This window comes from Cornus florida, unplaced genomic scaffold (genome assembly GCF_030987335.1).
Source record: "Cornus florida cultivar Cherokee Brave unplaced genomic scaffold, ASM3098733v1 CherokeeBrave_3.0.0_Hap2_Chr10, whole genome shotgun sequence".
Lineage (NCBI taxonomy): Eukaryota > Viridiplantae > Streptophyta > Magnoliopsida > Cornales > Cornaceae > Cornus > Cornus florida.
Genome location: NW_026775580.1, coordinates 94,388,035 through 94,409,656, shown reverse-complemented (window position 1 = coordinate 94,409,656; position 21,622 = coordinate 94,388,035). Strand labels below are relative to the sequence as shown.

Below are 21,622 nucleotides of genomic sequence, written 5' to 3'. Positions count from 1 at the left end.
GAGCCGAGAAAGCCAAGATGAACAGACAGGGAAAGGTCCGAAAGTTGCAGAGGAGGCTGGAAGTTGGAGGCTTTGATGATCTAGCGAGGAAAATTCTTTTTCAAGGTAGGGGTTTCTAATCCACAATTTTCTTCGACTTTTGTGATTTTTCTTATAAAAGTTGTTATTAAATTATGAGTATTGTTTATGGTTAAAGACATTTTATGTATAATGAGCATGACAAGGTGTATATTGTGTTGAAAGTGATAAAAATTGCTTGTATTATTTATTGATTTTGATTATATGCACTTGAATACTTGAATGTTAAATACTATGTTGTCAAAATTGTTAATTGAGAGTTTATTAATTTAATTTTTCCAAAAGCATGCAAATGAGAAATAGATGAATTGTATGGAATTCTGAACTTAAATGGTATGGTGATCAAAGCATGAAGCATTCATGCATTGCATTGGGCAAGAAAGGAAAAATTTGTTTTGAAATGAAATGAAATAATTTTGGGAAAATTGTTTTGGAAAGTGTTTGTGAAAATCGGACGCCTAGGAAGCGCCTAGTGGTCCATGGTGTTAGTGTAGTCTAGAGAGGACTAAGGATTGAGTTAACTAGGCCGGATGCGATGCCTTGGAGGTTCCTTGTGGTCGTGGAATAGCCAATCCCCCTTTCGTGACGCCTTGGAGGTGCCCTGGGTCAGATTACACTAACGGTTTAGAAGTTGAAACGATATTGTTTCGGAAATGGGGAGTGACATTGCATGGCATGGCGATCATTGGCATACTTGGTGCATTTGGTAGTTGGTTGATATATGTATGTTTGTTGATGATACAGTGGTTTTACTCGACCCCCGAGATATGATCCCGTTCTCATGCTTTCTATTCTCTATGTGGATTCACGGGGTCATAAGAGGTGTGTCTTAGGCACCTCCTACTGAGTAATTTGTTCACCCCTTATATTTAACATTTTTCAGAACACGGACTAAAAGTGGAGAACAACGCTCCCCCACAGGGTTCGATGGGTTAGTAGACCGTTTTGATATACTTTGTAGCTATGATCTCATTTTATTATTTATTTATTATTTTTATTTTTTTATAAACCCTGGGATGACACGTATATTATGTATTGACATAGGAAAGGACGGTAGAGCCCTTAGTTGATCTCGGGTTCGGGTAAGGACCCGGTTAGTGATTCAGACCCTTGGGTACGGGTCGTTACAGGAACAATTTACTTACATACAGTGAGAAAAGGCTTTTAGTTTGGGTATTGGCCGTTTGGGTTTGAAGTTGGAGTTTTTTTTGGGGCAAATATGGTGAGAAATGGCGAGATTGAACTGACAGACGATGAAACTTCCAGCTCTCGCCGTCCTCGTTAAAGATACCATCTCCAGAGAAGATGGGTTTTTCAACTTTTTTTTCACTCTCTCTTTCATGTGTTTTTTTCCTTGACCAGATAAAAACAAGAAGTTTCCTCAGTGGTTTGCTCAAGAAAATTTCAGGCGCGGCGAATCCCGATCTTGGGGAATGAAGTAGTCCGTGGTGCACCGTCGACAGCCGGCAATCTTTTAGTGATATCAAGGACTCTGATGATGAAATCCCTTCCAAAATGACTCAAACAGTAAGAATTCAAAGATTCAATTAGTTTGTAATAGCACAGATGCACCATTGGAAAATGCTGGGGAAGTTTCAGCTCTTGCCATCGGTGTTGAAGATGCCGTCGCCGGAAAAGATGGGTTCATCACTTGATACCCAGGTTCTGGGTTGTTTGCTAGAAAATATATCAAATATGCAAGGTTTCAAAGGGGAAAACAAATAGCTTGATTTATAGGTCCTTTCACTTATCATCCTAATGGAAGAAAAGCTAGAGGATTTCAGTGCTTTAAAGTCCCTATTTCTATTTGTGATGAGCTTGAGAAGATTAGTTTTTTGTGATACAAAGAGAGTGTGTAATCATCGTCGTAACGCTAGACAAGAACGAGGTAAGCCAGATCAAAGACCATGGCGGCGAAGTTCACAGCTAACTCGACCCAGTTCAGTACGGTGAAGCTTCACGGTTTGTTCACTACACGTTGGTGGTCTCGCGACGGAGGATAGAGGCTGTGATAAGAACCAGCGAACTGTCCTTGCAATTGAACACCGGGCAGTAAAGAGAATGGCTCGACTGTGATAAGAACCATCTTTTTCTATTGTTGTTGTTTGTGTATTCTATCGGTGGCATAGTTTCTTCGTCGCCGGCAACAATGAAGAAGAAAGGAAAAAAAGAAAAAAAAAAAATATATATATATATATATATATATATATATATAGTGTATGTATGTATATATGTGTGAGGGTGTTAAAGTCATTTCCTTTAAGTTATAAATTTTAATATATATATATAATATATAATTCAAGAGTAAAACAGTAAAATCACACATTTCCGTTGGTAAACTGTACGGTGGTTACTGACATGGGGTATGGGTGGAATTATTAAATGTAAAAAGGTATGTGTGGAATATAGGCAAAAGTCAGGATGTAGGTGGAATTACCCCTATATATATATATATATATTCCATCCTCAGCAAATATTGAGTAGACTAGATTGTGAATTCTATTGAAGGAAGAAAAATAATAATAAAATAAATGGTACAGTACAATTAAGCGTGAAGCCTCAATTTTTTGGAGAGCACCACGGCAACACCCAACAACAAAGGGGAAAGTATAGTTATCGGGTAAGATTCCAGTCTGATGCATGTTTCTGTAAAGAATTATAGCTTCTTGGCAAGGACCCAAATCGGCATAACCACGAATCAAGATGTTCCAAAGGAACACATCTCTGTGGAGCATTACGTCGAACAATTTCCGGGCATAGTCCAAGGCGGTGGCTAGACAGCAAGAAGAGGTTAGTGCATGCATGGGGCACCCATTAGTGACTATCATGAGAGCATGGATTCGTTTAAGGTCTGGGATAGAGGAGCATGAGTTTAAAAGAGAGTTGAAAGGGAGGGAGGAATGGTAGTTATTGTTATTAGTACGGACACTGTTAAATGGAGCATACAAATTGTGTTCTGAGTTTTTTTCACTACCCAGCAGGAATTGGACACTTCAATATCATCATGTAGGAAAAACCGTATATATAATATCCTTTGAATAGCAGAAGAAGAGCATCTCTTTTCACAGTGATTTATAAAAATGAAAATACTTGGCCTTCTCACAGAAACAGATGCAGCTTGCAGTTGAAGCTCACTCAAACCCGATTCGCTCAATGGCTTGTAAACAGATGATGATATATGTGTATATATCTTTGTGTAGAATAGTACGTGTTTCATATTAAGTACCAATTTCTATCAGCATATATCTATATATTTACCAGTAGTAGTGATTGATCATCACTTGTGAACAAGAATGGCATCATCTTCCATCTCAAAACAACCGTCTGACACTAGTAAGTTGTATACCCCTGTTTGTTGCAATTATAATATAATTAAACTAGATCGGTGTGATCATCTATATTACACATGCAGAACAAAAGCAGAGGAGCAGGATCTAAGAAGGTATTTGCCAGTGTACAAAGCTGCAATGAAAGGCGACTGGAACAGCGCGAAAAGATTGTTGGACCAAGATGAAGATGCATTGACAGCTTATATCAATGTCAACAAAGAAACGCTACTCCACAGAGCAGTTGGGACAGGTAAAGCAGCAATTCATTTTGTGGAGAAGTTGGTAGGACTAATGCCAAGGGAGGCACTTGCTCTACATAATGCCCAATGCGAGACTGCCCTCAGCGTTGCAGCCAGGATTGGCAACACAGAGGCTGCAATTATAATGGTGAACAAAAGCGAAGATTTGCTTCAAAAGATGGACTCCAATGGCTTGTTTCCAGTGCACTCAGCTGCTTTGAATGCCCACAAGGAAACGCTTTTATATTTACTGAACGCGACCAAAGACCATCACCATCCCAGTCCATATGCAGACCAATCTGGTGTTCAGCTTCTGGTTTTGGTGATAGTTTCTGGATTCTTCGGTCAGTAAGCTTAATCAATTACTATAATATACTAAGATCAAAAATCAAGAAATGGATGATCAATACTTGATTTAATTTATATGATGATTGGTTAATTGTACTTTTACAGACGTGGCTTTGGATTTGATTCATCGCCACCCTAGTTTTGCCTCTACAACAAAGAAACTTGCAAGTGGTGACCATCCTCTGAAAGCAATAGCCAGAAAGGCATCTGCATTCAGGAGTGGATGTCGCCTCAACTTTTGGCAGGGTTTCATCTATTCTCGTTAGTTCATTTCTCCACCCCAATTCTTTCTTTCTTTTTTTTTTTTAACTATATATTCACAATCTTACTTTTGCAGACAAGAGGAGTACTACCTACTGCATGTGAATCAAATTGCACGTACTAGTTGGTTTATGAACAGAATGGACTAGATGTATGGAGAGCTTAATGATCGATCAAGGGATTATTTATACCAGAAAACCTTACAAAATTGATTAAAAGTGAAAATGATTAGTGTATACTCAGGATATATATATATATATATATATATATATATTGTCTTGAAGGTGTTCCTGTGAAGTTGGAGAACTACCCTAACAACAATCCAAATGCTGTGACATTGAGAATCCAGCAGACAACTGTCAAGTGTTTCTGCAGATGACTGGCAGAGAAAACTACTTCTGCATCCCTGGTTTGTCATTATTAAATTTCTGTTTAAGATATCAAATGCCAGATTATATGCATGCCCAAATTAAAACTTAAAGTTTGTGTAGCTAATTTGATTGCATGGCATACATATAGGCAATTTAAATTACTTGATTAGCAATGTCATATGTGCCAGTCCATGAATCTGCTGTTTTCCTTGCAAATTAATTATTCTACCACTTTGTTTTCAGAAACATTACGCCACAAATCGCCTGTCCTACTTGCCAACGTCATGGAATTAGGTGAGAGACAACAAATTTCCATTTAAGTGCACATAGTACTTTCAATTGAAACCTGCTGCTGTGACATCCTTAAATTGCATGCAGTACCGCATATCAAGCATATCCAAGAGAAAATGTTGAGGCATCATCAAGCTCTTCAACTTGTCAAATGTTTGTGCACAGGAATTCATTCATGTCCTTACAACAGAATCTGGGACTTTGTCCTAGATACAGTCCTCGAGGCAGCAAGGCTGGGTATTCATGAGGTTTTAGAAGAAGAAGTGGACGCATTTCCCAATTCAGTTTGGGCCCATTATGGAGATCGACGTTACATATTTCAAGTTGCAGTTATAAACCGTAATGAAAAATCAACGTCATCTATCAGATGAGTGAGCTTAAGCAGTACACAACGCACTCTAGAGACATATATGGTAACACTATATTGCACTTGGCTGGAAAGTTGGCACCTCCACATAAACTCAATCTTGTTTCGGGTGCAGCTCTGCAGATGCAGTGTGAGTTACAATGGTTTAAGGTAGTAAACCTATTTCTCTTGTTCCAAACATTACGAATAGTGGTTCTCTGTTTTGCATGAAACTTTTAGCCCCAAAATCATTTTCACTCTCCAAATTTCCGTAGTTGAATTGTATATAAAAATAAAATATAATTTCAAAATTTAACACTCCACTTCATATAAGAATTACACATCAAAGTTGTCCACTGTTTTAAAGTTATGGCTATCATACAGGAAGTGGAGAAGTTTGTAATCCCTGCTGACAAGGAAATAGAAAACAACTGCAAGAAAACTTCAGCAATGTTATTCAGTGAGGAACACAAGGATTTGGTAAGTGAAGGAGAGAAATGGATGAAAGACACAGCAAATTCATGCACAATTGCAGCAGCACTCATTGCCACTATAGTATTTGCAGCGGCTATTACTGTAAGTGGCGACTAAAATGAGTATGGCCTCCCAAATTTTTCCAAAGAAATTGGCTTCATAATCTTTGCCGTGTCGGATGCAATCTCTCTGTTCACATCCACAGCTTCCTTGTTAATGTTTTTGTCCATCCTCACATCACGCTATGCAGAACAAGATTTTCTCTACATTCTACCCAAAAGTTTGACAATCGGCCTTGTTAGCTTGTTCCTCTCAATAACATCCATGATGATAACCTTCAGTGCCACGTTCTATCTTGTGTTTGGCCACAAAAAGGCATGGATTCTCATTCCTGTAGCTGCATTAGCCTGTTTACCAGTCACCTTGTTTGTTTCCTTACAATTCCCCCTACTAGTGGATGTGATCTCTTCAACGTTTGGTCCTGGCATTTTCGGCAAGCAAAGTGAGCGTATATTTTACTAACACCACCAAAGAATTAAGGTGAAGGAGTTTGGGTTACAGCTTCAGCTTCTCTGCATCTGAATCCACTTTCCACATTAAGCCTAGAAATGTTGCTTTCTATTTGGCTCTGCTTGTTTTGTTTTCTGCTGCAATCAAGCATGCTCATCGTGTTGTATGTATATATATATTTTAATCCAGTTGTGACTTTTTTTGTGCGATGTTGTTATATCCTTTGCTGGTTCTTTATTCTTTTGTTGCCCCTCAGAGCGATATACTTTCTGTCAATATACAGTTGTATTGTGCGCTGATTGTGACTATATGGTTTGAAGAAACAACTGTATATTGACAGAAACTCGACCATAACGTACCATATAATTTATTAATTTTTATTAGATTAATTTATCAAGCATCAAATGGATCAAGATTATTTAATAATTTCTCGACAAGAGATAAAAAATGATTTAATATGAATCAAATCAAACTTTTTTAACAACTTTTGAGAGAAGGCTTTTATTAAATTAATTCACGAAGTATCAAATGAACCAACATCATTTAATAATTTCTCGGACTATGAACCTTGACCCAGACCCGCAAGGGATAGAAGAGGATTTAATCTAAGTCAAATTAAACGTTTTTTAATAACGTCTAAGAGAAACTTTTTTAAAAAAATTAATCCACCAAATAATCAAATGGACCATCCAAAATTTCTGAAAAAGGAAAGCCCCAATTCAAACGCATCAATTTTTATGGAGACTCGTGTCAACATCGCTTGCATTGTGGCCCAGTTTCTTCCATTCACTCCTGTTATACGTCCTGTGGGCGTATTGGTAACTTCACTCTGTAGATACCAATTTATTGCGAGCTACCTCCACTAGGTGTTTACCACCCTAGTAGGTACCGCACGCATCAAGATGATTGTTTACTCTGATTAGTGAGGTATATATAAAAGAAGGGCTTCCTCATTGCCGGCCGGTTCATGTCTTTAGTTGTATATTCAGTCCCTCATTCAAAACAATTATAAATTCGTCGAAGTCATGCTTCTGTTATATAGAATAGCTAGTTGGTTACTGGTCATTGCTTTCTCAATTAATTAATTCTACCAAAAACTCCTGTGACTTCGAATATGTAGTGTAAAACATATGCACTCGGATATTCTTTTCTAGACTTTGAGCTCGACTAATATGTAATGCATTTTAATTCAATAATGTAACACAACTCATCACTGTTATACACACATTTATATCAATAATTTTTAACACTTTGGTTAAAAAAAAAAATGCAAGTGTAACGGTATAGAAAATCACTACATCACCGAAAAAAAAAAAATATTTAAAAAAAAAAAAAAATTCATGTACATAGTTTTTAGAATCTGTTTGGAATTGTTGTTAGGAAATATATATATATATATCAATAAAACTGTAAAAAAATTGCGGTCAATAAAAAATATATTAGGTATTTGGTGATACATTATAATAAGTACTTTTCACAATTAAATTATTTATTAATTTATTTGGTAATAAATTTTTTAAAACACTTCAATTGTTTATTAATCACTTCAATTATTTATTAATTTTATAATAATATCTTTTAATATGATATTACCATATTTAATAATAGTAACTTTATTAAGGAATGCATAAATAATATCTTTTAATATGATATTACCATATTTAATAATAGTAACTTTATTAAGGAATGCATAAAATTGTCTTTATAAAAAATAAAGAGGACAAAATAATTTAATAAAAAAGAATTAAATAAAATATTCAACCTCTAGAACGCAGTTTTAATAGTTCCAAATTATAATTTCATTCAAACGCTTCACTGTACTAAGATCATCTCCAACCGTTTTGTTTTTTTTTGTTTTTTTTTTAATGTGATGTGATAGATTTACACAAAAATTTTGAATTATTTATTTTTTATTCCAGTAATTATTTTATACCTTTCGTGTAACCATATATCTCCCAATAACAACCAATCATATGTCATGCTAGAAGCCCACGTAACTTTTACAAACCTACTTAATATATGGTTAATTCTTTAATGGAATGAAAAAGATGAATAAACAAAGAAATATGTTGATATGACAGTGTAAAAAATATATATATTTAAATAAATTATTAAAAATATTCTAAATTTAATAATTATTAAAAATACTTTTAATAATTATCAAAAACGTGTCAACGCATTGGACTCCGTGTCAACGGGATGATGCAGTTCAATTGACGTGTTGATACGTTATCACTTCCTTTTAAATGCACATTGAAAGTCCACAAACTTGCATACGTCTAGAGGAATCCGGATCCTGTTTCGTGTCCCGAACTGTGTCTAATGTACGAAAGAGTTGACAGGAAGCTATACAAGTCTACAACTTGGACTAAATGTATATATATATATACACACACACACATATGCCACGCACTATCAAACAGAGAGAGTGTAGAGGGTGATCATTTCCAGCAAGGATAGCTTCATCTTCGTCACCAACACAGCACAATAGCAATATCAGCAGCTATAGCAGCTATAGTTGCTAGCATGCTTGGTAAGTTGAAAACAATTTATGCTTCAAAATTTGCAAAATTAAAATTCTTGGTTTATCAATTATAGAATGCTCTTATTAATTCATGAAACCATTTGTGCAACAAATCTAGGTATAGTCAATGATGAACTACGAGGAGGCAAGTTCCTTTACAAAATCAATTTTATTTTATTTTTTCCCTTTATCCCTTGCTGTTTCTCATTTAATTAATTTGACAGAAACAGACCCACAGTTTCAAATTTGGCATTTCAAAATTGTGAGACGTAGTATATTTTTGTGTCCCCTGTTATTGCTTCTTTGGAACGAAGATAAGTGTCAAGGGCCTAGTTTCTCCAACACTCTAGTCACTCCAACACTTTAGTCACTCCCGTGCGAAATCAAGATGTTGCTTATGTTCGTGCAAGATCTTGATCAGCATAACTCCACTTTTCACTTGTGCACTCATTAGTGTTGTAGTGGTTCTCACCTAGGGATGGCAATCATGGCAAAATATCCCGCACATTTAAAAAAGTTATGGAGGTGGTTAAATGATTTTGGAACGGGAATGGGAGTTAGGATTGAGAACCAGCATGGTTATGGGGTGGGATTAGAGAAAGGTTCCCCCACCCTCAAATTGATAAAATATTCCCTATGCCCTTGGGCTCATTTGAGACCACTAAATTTTATATTATTCCATGCCTATAATTTGTAAATATTTAAAAATGCCTCCCTAAAATTTATAAATTAGCTCTAATAAAATTATCTGTTTCTAAAAACTTCTTTAATTCTTTTCCTTCAAATTTATTTTTGTTCTCTTAAAAAACCTAGGCATTTTCTTAAAACCTATTTTTCCTTCAAAGTTTTCTCTCAAATTTTTTTCGTCTTATTTCTTCTCCTCAAAAATTTCATTTTTCTTCAATTTATGTGCAATAATCTTCTTTTTTTCTCTTCTTATTCCTCTTTTATTCTAATGCACTGTTGATTTGTCCCCCTCACCCTAGAAGTTGAAACAGGTCAACAGCTGCCACCAACATTGTCGATGCCAGTCTTTCCCTGCAAGTCAAAACAGATCCACAACTACAGCCGCTAGTCTTTCTCGCCCAACAAGTGGAAACATGTCCGCAACTGCTGCCGCCAGTCTTTCCTGCAAGTTGAAACAGGTCCACAACTGCCACCACCAGTCTTTCCTGCACTACAAGTGGAAACAGGTCCACAACTGCCAGTAACAATGCCGCCACCAGTCCCTCATACTCTGCAAGTTAAAACAGGTAACAATCAATACCCAACCCTAATACATAATAGTACTGCAATACAATATAAAAAACAGTGCAAATCGGGCTGAAACCATGTTTTTATCCGTATTTCTAAGTCCAAGGCAAAACTGGCACTTTCTTAGGTTAGATTGAGACTATTCCTAGTTCCACCTAGGTTAGGCTAGGACTTATATCCCCAATTCCAATACACAATTTATTAGGGTTAGACTCAGTCTTCTATCCCTAGTTCCAACACACATTATCCGACTTTTATCCCTAGTTCCTACACGCTCTTTCCAAGGGTTTACTGTGACTTAATTCTATTCGTAGTTTCAACATGAATAATGTCATTGAACTATGACTTCTCTTTATTTAATCACTAAATTGAACCATGGTTGTTGGAATCTGTAAAAGGTCAAATGAATGAATTCATTAAGTAAGAAGAAATCATCATGAGATGAGAAGACCTTTATAATAACATTACTCACACATTTTCCAAGGGTGAGACAGAGACTTCGATCTATCCTTAGCTTCAAATTGCATAGACACCTTTCCTAGTGTCAGACAAAGACTTTTGTCCCTATCCCACAAACATTTCATAGGATTAGGCAAGAGTTCATATCCTTAGTTTCATTTCTACACACATTTCCTCCTCATTAACTGGCCAAAATTACCATGTACCGTGCCTTCTCAAATCTCCAGTTGAGCAATCTTAAGGTTATGGTGGTCATCTTCGCTCACACCAACACATTAGAGAGTAAAATTAACTTTTTACTCGATCTAATTTGGACTTGAAGGGTGTGGACATGTTCTTAACCCTACATTGCACTCGTGGAGTTTGAATTGCATTCTTATTCCATTTCCCACTTCAAAAGGATAAAACCTACCTTATCATTCTTTAAGGTAATGTTGGGTCATGACCATCCCAAGGCTATGTTTAGTCCCCTTGCACACCCTAAACACTTTCCATAACTTGCACATGACACTTGCTTTCCACACACTTTACAAGCCCAAAAGCAAGCCTTATGGGAAACTTTGTCACCGGAATGTTTGATGGGATATCCATTTCTAGCGGCCTTCATTGTTAGCAACGACTATCCTCATCTGTTTGGTTCTGGGCCTTGGGTCCTGGTTGGGCTTCCTAGTCTTGTTGAGGCTGTATTTACTTTCCTCTTGCTATGTAAATGTTTCCCTTGGGCCTCTCTTGGGCCCAATGTACTTCTCTAATCATCAATATATTTGCTTTATTATCCCAAAAAAAAAAACTTTGCACACATTTTGCTCATGCCTATCATGCACCCATGACGCTCCCACATAGCACACAATCATCCTTAAAGTTAGTACATCCCATAACTTACCAAAAATAACCACCAAATTGCCCTAATACATGTTTGGTAACGCCACCAACTTACAATGCACACATTTGACACCACAATTTTCTCTCTCTAAAAACCTTATTTTTCACTCTTTACACCAATTTTTCTCACATCCCCTTGCATGATTTTTATGCACTATTTTCACCAACACAAGACAGCCATTGTACACACAAATTTCATTCTTTAAATTAAAGAACGAAATATAGAGCAAATAATAATTTTATTGCTTTATAAAAATTGAGTACAAGCATTTGAGATATTCTTATACAAAAGAAAGAAAGTATCATCTGATTCGATTTCCTTTGTTAGTTTGTGAGCTTCAAAGCTTGATTTTGAATCGATTGTGATGAACTTCCTTTACATCTTTGAAAAAAAGTTTGAATTGATTTCCATTTGAGGGTCGTGGAGGCTTTATCTCAAACGTTGTTTGCAGCAGCTTTTACTGTACCAGGTGGCAACAATTTGGATGGCCTCCCAAATTTTTCCAAAGAAATTGCCTTCATCATCTTTGCAGTATCAGATGCAATATCTCTGTTTGCATCCATAGCTTCTTTGTTAATGTTCTTATCCATCCTTACATCAAGCTATGCAGAACAAGATTTTCTCTACACTCTACCCAACAGGTTGACAATTGGTCTTGTAACCTTGTTCCTATCAATAACAACCATGATTATTACCTTCAGTGCCACGCTCTATCTCGTGTTTGGCCACAAAAAAACGTGGATTCTTATTCCAGTGGCTGGATTAGCCTGTTTACCAGTCACCTTGTTTATTTCCTTACAATTCCCCCTACTGGTGGATGTGATCTCTTCAACATATGGTCCTGGCATTTTTGGTAAGAAAAGTGAGCGTCCATTCTACTAAGAACATCAATGAATTAAGGTGAACGAGTGAGTTTGGGTTAATTGCAGCTTCAGGTACTCTGCATTTGAACCCACAAAGTGATCACTGGAAGAGTCTTTGTTAATAGTACGTAGTACTTTAAAGACTTAATTTGCACATCGTGCATATCCAGAAAGAAATGTGTAGATATGGTGTTCCCGCATTCAGGCTAGAATTGCTGCTTTCTATTTGGCCCTGCTTGGATTGGTTTCTGCTAGCTGTAGAAGTTGCTGTGGCCTTTTTTCTGCTGCAAAATGCAATCTGTGGCTGTTTTGTGCTTTGGTTGTTCCTTAATTCGCTGGTTTTACTCTTTTGCTCCCCTCTCAGCAGCACATACTGTTCCCTACTCTTATCCATATTATTCGTTCAGTTATGCAAAAAAGAAAGAACATCCATATGCTTTTCTTCTAGTCTTTGCGTCGCAGGGAGGGCATAGTTTATAGGAGAAATCCATTAATTAATTATAGTTCACACGAGTAGATCGAGTGTGAATTCTATTCAAATTAATTAGAAAAAAATAAAAATTAAATATGTGGAACAATTAATTGTGAAGCCAAACCCATTGACATTACAAATGACCTTCCTAGCTATATATATATATATATATATAATGCAAAAACGTGTAAATCAGGTCATTGCATCAGATTGTTGTTACTAGCAATTAAAAATAACTAATTTTCACATTTTTAAAGATGTATAAAAAAGGGAAATGAGGACTGCCATATTTAATATTTGAATTATAATAAACGCACTAATGCCGTGTCTCAATTTGTTAGGTTTCAAATTAATTACACTATTCAGATGTGTAAGCAAGATGCTAATTAATAATTATAAAAATAAAAATAAAATACATTCACCGTTTTCTTGAGAAGAAAAAATGCTTAAAATTATAAAGTTGTCCAAATCGTTTCCTTCTAGTCTTTTGAAACCATATAAGCCTTTGAGAACTTGGATTCCGTGCCTCTAATGTTTCGCTAGTCGCTTGAAGCCTCAACGCCAGACTCGTGTAGTCGTGTTAGTATGAACAAGCTAAGTGTTCATTGGTTCGCTTTCTCAATTAGGACGTTGTATCACGACACATGACTAATTAAGGCTAAATTACACTTATCTTACTTTAATTAAGGGTCTTGTACTTACTTCTCAGTGTTTTGAATAATTACAGTTACTTCTCATGTGTTTTGAATAATTACAATTGTCTTCCTTCTACTTGCACTTTTACCACATTTCTGTCAATCTAATTTTCTTTTGTTAAGGATATCCTCACACGACTCATGCCCCCAAAGATAAATGCAGGAAGCCTCCTCCCGTAACAAAATCTGGTGAGTGGCTTGCACATACAAATACAATTATCATATTACTAAAAATAAAAGCAAACATTCCATTCAACCTGTTATGAAAAAAGGATCAAATAAGAGTTTATGAGAATAAGAGAAAAATAATGACAAGAAAAAAAAATAGGCACACACACAAACGAGACAAGAATTTACATGGTTCGGATATGCCTACATTCACGGGGAGAAGACAAAACAATATTTCACTATGGAAATAAAGAGATATAAGGCAAAGTGGCTCACACCCAAAACCCACTTACACCCAAACTCTCTCACCCACTAACTGATATTACAAACTCACTCAATTGATTTGGGATGCTTCAACACCATGGAGGGCAAAGCTATTTATAGCCAAAATGAGGCTATTTGGTGACCATTCAAAAGACTTGCTGGGCACACATTCTTGGAGGCCAAGAATAAAGCTTGATGAACATATATACTTGGAGGCCAAGAAGATGATGTCATGGGTGATGCAAGCCTCAAATTGAGCCACATGTTCAACAAATCTCCACCTTGGCAAAAATTCAAATGAGCCACTGTATCTCTGCAAACCAAACTGTCTTCTCCACAAAACAAATTAATTAAAAATTTTAGTTAAGTTTGAGTCATCCTCAAACTTAACCCTCGGGCTCTCATTCTTCAACCTATGCATGCCTTGTGCAGTCACAAGCATACCTCCAGTACTCCTGTCAAACTCTAAATGCTTACCTTCAGTAACCTCAGAAATTCCAAGTTTGATATCTCCTTCAGCAACCTTCTCCAAAACCACCGGCTGGTAACGAAAAGTCATCTTCTCACCTTTGTGGGGAATAGAACGTCCTTGACTTTTCCTCGCATCTCTATTGTGACCAACTACTTGCCTCCCACCCATCTTAATGGCACTCGAATGGAGTATCTCACTGCCACCAAGATTATTGCAAGTCAATATCACACCTATCCTTATGGGTCTGCCTTCCTATAAGGACTGCTGTAATTTCGGTTGCTATCTGAAAAAGGATTTCATTCTCCTACCATGTTGTGTAGTCCCCTAACAACCCTTTTGAGAACTAGGATCGTAACTCCTCTTTTTAACTCTTCTTTTGCCAAGACCCAAACGCAGATTTCTGCTAACTGTAGAAGACCCTGTAGAAGCTCCACCTGTTACTGTATTACCTTGGAGAAGATATAAATTTTTCACCTTGGTGCCCTGTAGCACCACAAGAGAATCCATCACGACTATCATTGTTCCACCTTCTGTTACAACCTTGTAACCTTTGGAGTCTAGCACACCTACTGAAATAAGATTCATCTTCAGATTCGGTACATGTCGCACATCTGACAATGTTCTTACCAACCCATTGTGCGTCTTGATCTTGACTGTTCCAATTCCCAAAATTTTGAAAGCTTTCCTATCTGCCATCAAAATCGAAACACCTTTCACCTCTTTATAGGAAGAGAAAGAATCCCTACTAGGACAAATATGAACGGAATAACCAGAATCAAGAATCCAACTATCATTAAATGACATACCCAAACATAAGGTTGTCATGAGAACATAATCGCCACTTTCCGAATCACTCGCTGTAGCAGTTGCCACAGAAGCTGATTCCTGAACTTTCTCTTTGCCATTCCCATTCTTTGCCTTTAGCTTAGGACAGTGCTTGATGATGTGCCCTATCTCGTGACAGTAGTAACATTTCACATTTTTATGAGATCTAGATTTGTCCCTACTAGCAGAACCCTTTGTCCCACCTTTACCTCTTACAAATAGACCCTCGACCTGCTCATCTCCAATATTCTCAGACACCTTTTTCCTCAACTCCTGAGAGTTCAATGAGGATTTAACAACCTCCATACTAATAGTGTCTTTTCCATAGAGCAATGTGGTAACAAAATGCTCATATGAAGGAGGCAAAGAACACAACAAAATAAGGACTTGATCCTCATCATCAATTTTACTATCAGTATTTTCAAATCCATAATAATATAATTGAAATTATCAATATGCTCCTTAAGAGACATACATTCCTTCATACGAAGGGTGTAGAGTCTCTGTTTCAGGTAAAGTCTGTTGGTGAGAGACTTCATCATATACAGACTCTCCAATTTTAGCCATAACTTTACCGCTGTGTTTTCATCAATAACTTCACGCAGCACCTCATCGGCAAGATTCAGGAGAATCGCACTGTGCGCCTTTTCATCTACCTCATCCTTGTCTTCATTGGACATAGTTTCTGGCAACTTGTCCTTCCCGAACAACACCTTCTTTCGACTATGTTGAGTCAACAGGGCCTGCATCTTGATGTGCCAAAGACTAAAACTAATCTTGCCATCAAATTTCTCAATTTCATATCTGGTCGACATCTCAAAAAAACTCCCCAAAAAATTACTCAGTGAAAATACCGTATTTGTGAACAGTACCCAAATAGTATATGTGAACAATACCGTACGTATGAACAGTATCTATACACAATATATACGAACCCGAGCTCTGATACCAGTTTGTTATGAAAAAAAAGATCGAATAGGAGTTTATGAGAACAAGAGAAAAATAATGACCAGAAAAAAAAAAATAGAACGCACACAAACGAGACAATGATTTATACGTGGTTCGGCTATACCTACGTCCACGGGAAGAAGACAGAACAATATTTCACTATTGAAATAAAGAGATACAAGGCAAAGTGGCTCACACCCAAAACCCAATTACACCCAAAACTCTCTCACTCACTCACTGATATTACAAACTCACTCAATTGATTTAAGATGCTTCAACACCATGGAGGGCAAGGCTATTTATAGCCAAAATGGGACACCAAAATGAGGCTACTTGGTGACCATTCAAAAGACTTGCTGGGCACACATTCTTAGAGGCCAAGAATAAAGCTTGATGAACATGTATACTTGGAGGCCAAGAAGATGATGTCATGGGTGATGCAAGCCTCAAATTGAGCCACATGTTCAACAAATCTCCACCTTGGCGAAAATTCAAATGAGCCACTGTATCTCTGCAAAACAAACTGTCTTCTCCACAAAACAAATTAATTAAGAATTTTAGTTAAGTTTGAGTCATCCTCAAACTTAACCCTCGGGCTCTCATTCTTCAACCCATGCATGTCTTGCGCAGCCATAAGCATACCTCCAGTATTTCTGTCAAACTCTAAATGCTCACCAAAAGTAACCTCGAAAATTCTAAGTTTAACATCTCCTTTAACAACCTTCTCCAACCGCCCACAAACCACCGGCTGGTAATGAAAAATCATCTTCTCACCCTTGTGGAGAATAGGACGTCATTGACTTTTCCTCGCATCTCTGTTGTGACCAACTACTTGCCTCCCACGCATCTTAATGGCACTAGAATAGACTATCTCATTGCCACCAAGATTATTGCAAGTCAATATCACATCTGTCCTCATGGGTCTGCCTCCTTGTAAGGACTGCTGCAATTTCGGTTGCCATCTAAAAACGGATTTCATTCTCCCACCACGTTGTGTAGTCCACTCACAACCCTTTTGAGAACTAGGATCGTAACTCCTCTTTCTAATTCTTCTTTTGCCAAGACCCGAACGCAGATTTCTGCTAACTGTAAAAGACCCTGTAGAAGCTCCACCTATTACTGTGTTCCCTTGGAGAAGATATAAATTTTTCACATTGGTGCCCTGTAGCACCACAAGAGAATCCATCACGACCATCATTACTCCACCTTCTGTTACAACCTTGTAACCTTTGGAGTTTAGCACACCTACTGAAATAAGATTCATCTTCAAATCTGGTATATGCCGCACATCTGACAATGTTCTCACTAACCCATTGTGCGTCTTGATCTTAACTGTTCCAATTCCCAAAATTTTGAAAGCTTTCCTGTCCGCCGTCAAAATCGAACCACCTTTCACCTTTTTATAAGAAGAGAAAGAATCCCAACTGGGACACATATGAACGGAGCAACCAGAATCAAGAATCCAACTGTCATTAAATGACGTACCTGAACACAAGGTTGTCATGAGAACATATTTATCACTTTTCGAATCACTCGTTGTAGCAGTTGCCACAGAAGCTGTTTCTTGAACTTTTTCTTTGCCATTCCCATTCTTTGCCTTTAGTTTGGGACAGTGCTTGATGATGTGCTCATGACAGTAGTAACATTTCACATTTTTATGAGATCTAGATTTGCCCCTACTAGCAGAACCCTTTGTCCCACCTTGCTTCTTATAAATAGACCATCGGCCTGTTCATCTCTAATATTCTCAGACACCTTTTTCCTCAACTCCTTTGAAAAAAGGATCAAATAGGAGTTTATGAGAACAAGAGAAAAATAATGACAAGAAAAAAAAAATAAAGCGCACACAAACGAGACAATGATTTATACGTGGTTCGGCTATGCCTACGTCCACGGGGAGAAGACAGAACAATATTTCACTATTGAAATAAAGAGATACAAGGCAAAGTGGCTCACACCCAAAACCCAATTACACCCAAAACTCTCTCACTCACTCACTGATATTACAAATTCACTCAATTGATTTAGGATGCTTCAACACCATAGAGGGCAAGGCTATTTAAAGCCAAAATGGGACACCAAAATGAGGCTACTTGGTGACCACTCAAAAGACTTACTGAGCACATATTCTTGGAGGCCAAGAATAAAGCTTGATGAACACATATACTTAGAGGCCAAGAAGATGATGTTATGGGTGATGCAAGCCTCAAATTGAGCCACATATTCAACACAACCTTTCCAGTACTCCAATTTAGTTTACAAAATATGCACTAAATTCCAACACCACATGAGTATCAAACATGAACAACAAAAGTTGCAGTGTGACTGGTGGAAATTTGCGGAAGTTCAAAATTTTCCCTTAAAAATCCTAGTTTTGCAATCTCAACTAGACTTAAATTCACGCCTAAGGTGTCCTTACTTTACATACCTATTCTAAGTGATGTTCTCATCGAATGGTATCCTTGCAGCTATCTTTTGCCTTTGTAGGGATGTCATGCTTTTCACTTTCCATCTGATTTTTTCTCCATGTCTATATATATATAACCACTTGTATAAGTAGTGTTGTTTATAACATAGATTAAACATGATGTTTAGTCATCCATGGGTACAGTAAGCAAAGCAGCAGAGAAGGATATAAGCTGGTACCTACCATTGTATAATGCTGCAATGACGGGGGATTGGGAAAAGGCTGAAAAATTCTTGGCTCAAGATAAAGAAGCAGTCACAGCCAATATTGCAGAAGCCAAGGAAACAACCCTTATCATTGCAGTTGGGACAGGAAATGCAATTCACTTTGTGGAAAAATTGGTGGAATTAACCCCATTAGAGAGACTTGTTGTCTAAGATAGTTATAAGAACGTACACTGCCCTTATAGTAGCTGCAATGGTTGTCAACACCAAGGCTGTGGTTATATTGGTGAAGAAAAACCCAGCTTTGTTTCATATTCCAAACCAGGTAGGAACATTTCCAGTCCACAAGGCTGTTGTAAATGGCTACAAGGGGACACTTTCATACTTGCTATCAGAAACCAAAACCAACTATCCTTTAGATCCTAAAGCCTTTGCAGACGAATATGGTGTGCAGTTTATGATCCATGTAATTGTTTCTGGTTTAATTGGTGAGTAGTACTTGAACTCCTAGAAATTTCTCTATATATATATATGTTGGCATTGACAGAGAACTGAAATATATAAAAACTAGCTTGATTTGATGATTCCACTGTATTTTGCAGATATCGTATTGAGTTTGGTTCATGATTTCCCTAGTATGGCTAAATTGAAATTGGAAAAAAAAAAATGGTGACTCTGCTCTCAAAGCAATAGCTAGGAAAGCATCTGCATTCCTAAACGGAAGTCACCTGAACTTCTGGCAGCTTGCAATCTATGCTTGTTAGTTTCTGCAATCTAGTACTTTAGTTTTCCATGAGCAATTTATGGTTGTTAGTTTCTTGCTATTGAAAAAAAAATTATTATTATATTGTTTACAAAATTTATGTGGTGCAATAAGACGAAGAACTCGCAATAATCTAATCTCTTTCTCTCAAAAATAAATAAATTTATGTGATTCGACAAAATGCGCTTACGTCTATGAAGAGTCGGATTTTCACTAGAGATCGTAAAATGAACAATATAGAGGATTACACAAAAAATTTCGTTTCAACCGTCAACCTTTTTATACCCAATCACTCACAAAAAAATAAAATAAAATATTAAATGCTAAACAAGAATTCTTTAATACAGTTATACCACACAAATGACCTCTCAAATACTAACCTTTTCACAAAAAGTTGTTGCCCTGCTATGATATCTTGTGTTATCTCCCATCTACAGAGTGTGCCTATATTTATAGGTTTCTGAACCGCCTTTGTACCTCCTTCGAGTTTTTGGTGTTGTTCATTTCCACATGTTCCGGTCAACATTTGTGGACTGCCTTGAAGAATTTCAGTTCGCAAACATACTTTTTGCACGTTCACAAAGTAAGCTCTAGAATGAGCCAGATGTTTACCAAATACTTAGCCACAAAGTGAAAGATGGTGGTGTAATGTTTTCAAATTTTACCATTTTTCATTTTTTGGAATTTTTTTATATTTCGAGGGTATTTTCGTCTTTTTTCGTTTTGCGTGCCGGACACCGTAGGGTGTGCTGGTTGTGTTCGAGTGTTGGTTGGGACATTTCATTGTGTTTAGGACTCTTTGAAATGCAAGGTTTGTTATTTTTGCATTTTTTCATTTTTTCATTTTTCAGGCCGGACGGTCCCCTACCAGAATTGTCGTGTACGGAGGTGTTGTTTAGGTCCATTTGCATCACATTTATTTTATTTAATATGTTATATGTGGTAGAGAATTGTTATGTGTATGAATATATATATATATATATAGAATTGTGGTGTAAAAATAAAAAGAAAAAGAAAAAAATTTAATTAAAAAACTTAAACAAATTGTGGCCAAAAGGCCATGTTGGCCTCACATTTTCACTCACTCCCGTAAGCTCTCTATCTCTCCCCCTTCTTGATCCATTTTCTTTTTCTTTTCAAAACAAAATTTTAATTCTTGATTTCTCCTTCATCTTTTAGTATTTTTGGGAGCCGTTTGCGGCAAAACGAAGAGCACGTCGATATCTACGATTTGATTGGAGCAAAAGTGATTTTGGTGCACTTTAGGGATTTCAAATTTAGGACCCATTTTGAGAATTTTTCTACAAAATTGAGGTAGAGGTTTTTAATTCACATTTTCTTGGATTTTAGTGAATTATCTTTCATTAATTGTTGTAAAGCATGCCTAAATTTTATGAATTCTTGCAAAGGTGACTTAATTGTTATACAAGTGATGTGTGGTTATGTGTTAATTGTTATTTGAGGAGAAAACATGCTTAAATGATGTATATAAGAAATGTGGTTATGTGTTAATTGTTATTTGATGAGAAAACATGCTTAAATGATGTATATAAGAAATGTGATTATGTGTTAGTTGATGTTTCGTATATATGAATGCCTATGTGGAATAGAATTTGTGCCTGGTATGTTTACTATGTTAAATCAATGTTGAATGAAAGCATGAATTACGCATTTTGAAATTTATTATGGAAAACATGTGTGAAATTCAAAAGTTGAATTGTGTTTAGAAGCATGAAGTATTCATGCATCCATTGGGAAAGTGGTTTTGAAGCAAATGAAATCGTTTTGAGAAAATTGTTTTTGAAAAGTGTTTATGAAAACCGAACGCCTAGGAGGCGCCAAGTGGTTCTTGGTGTTAGTGTAGTCTAGAGGGGACTAAAGATTGAGCTAATTAGGCCGGATGCGACGCCTTGGAGGTGCCTTGTGATCGTAGATGGTTAGTCAATCCTCCCTTCGTGATGCTTTGGAGGTGCCTTGGGTCGGATTGCACTAACGGTTTAGAAGTTGAAACGGTAATGTTTCGGAAAATAAGGAACGACATGGGCATGGCATTGCACTTTATTGGCATACATGGTATAATTGTGACTTGAATGACAATTGTGATTATATTTGACGTTGTGGTTATGGATTGTATCCCCGGTATAGTATGATCTC

The 21,622-nt window shown here is 36.8% G+C and overlaps 1 protein-coding gene across 1 annotated transcript; it reads left to right on the top strand.

The window, feature by feature from the left end:
* Positions 1-2,278: 2,278 nt before the first annotated feature.
* On the top strand, positions 2,279-12,498 carry LOC132278151 (uncharacterized). Its single transcript, XM_059779963.1, has 8 exons — positions 2,279-3,411; positions 3,491-3,990; positions 4,100-4,664; positions 4,870-4,920; positions 5,005-5,434; positions 5,648-5,846; positions 5,988-6,239; positions 11,837-12,498. Exons 5-8 carry the CDS (start codon positions 5,285-5,287, stop codon positions 12,247-12,249), a joined length of 1,014 nt encoding a protein of 337 aa, XP_059635946.1. The 5' UTR covers positions 2,279-3,411; positions 3,491-3,990; positions 4,100-4,664; positions 4,870-4,920; positions 5,005-5,284; the 3' UTR covers positions 12,250-12,498.
* The last annotated feature ends 9,124 nt before the right edge of the window (positions 12,499-21,622 follow it).

What these genes read in the sequence shown, in the direction of transcription:
- LOC132278151 (XM_059779963.1), top strand. Translation starts at nt 5,285, where the DNA reads ATGAGTGAGCTTAAGCAGTACACAACGCACTCTAGAGACATATATGGT. An exon ending in GTGAGTTACAATGGTTTAAG is followed by an intron (nt 5,435 to 5,647) that starts GTAGTAAACCTA and finishes GCTATCATACAG; the next exon opens with GAAGTGGAGAAGTTTGTAAT. An exon ending in AGCGGCTATTACTGTAAGTG is followed by an intron (nt 5,847 to 5,987) that starts GCGACTAAAATG and finishes CACGCTATGCAG; the next exon opens with AACAAGATTTTCTCTACATT.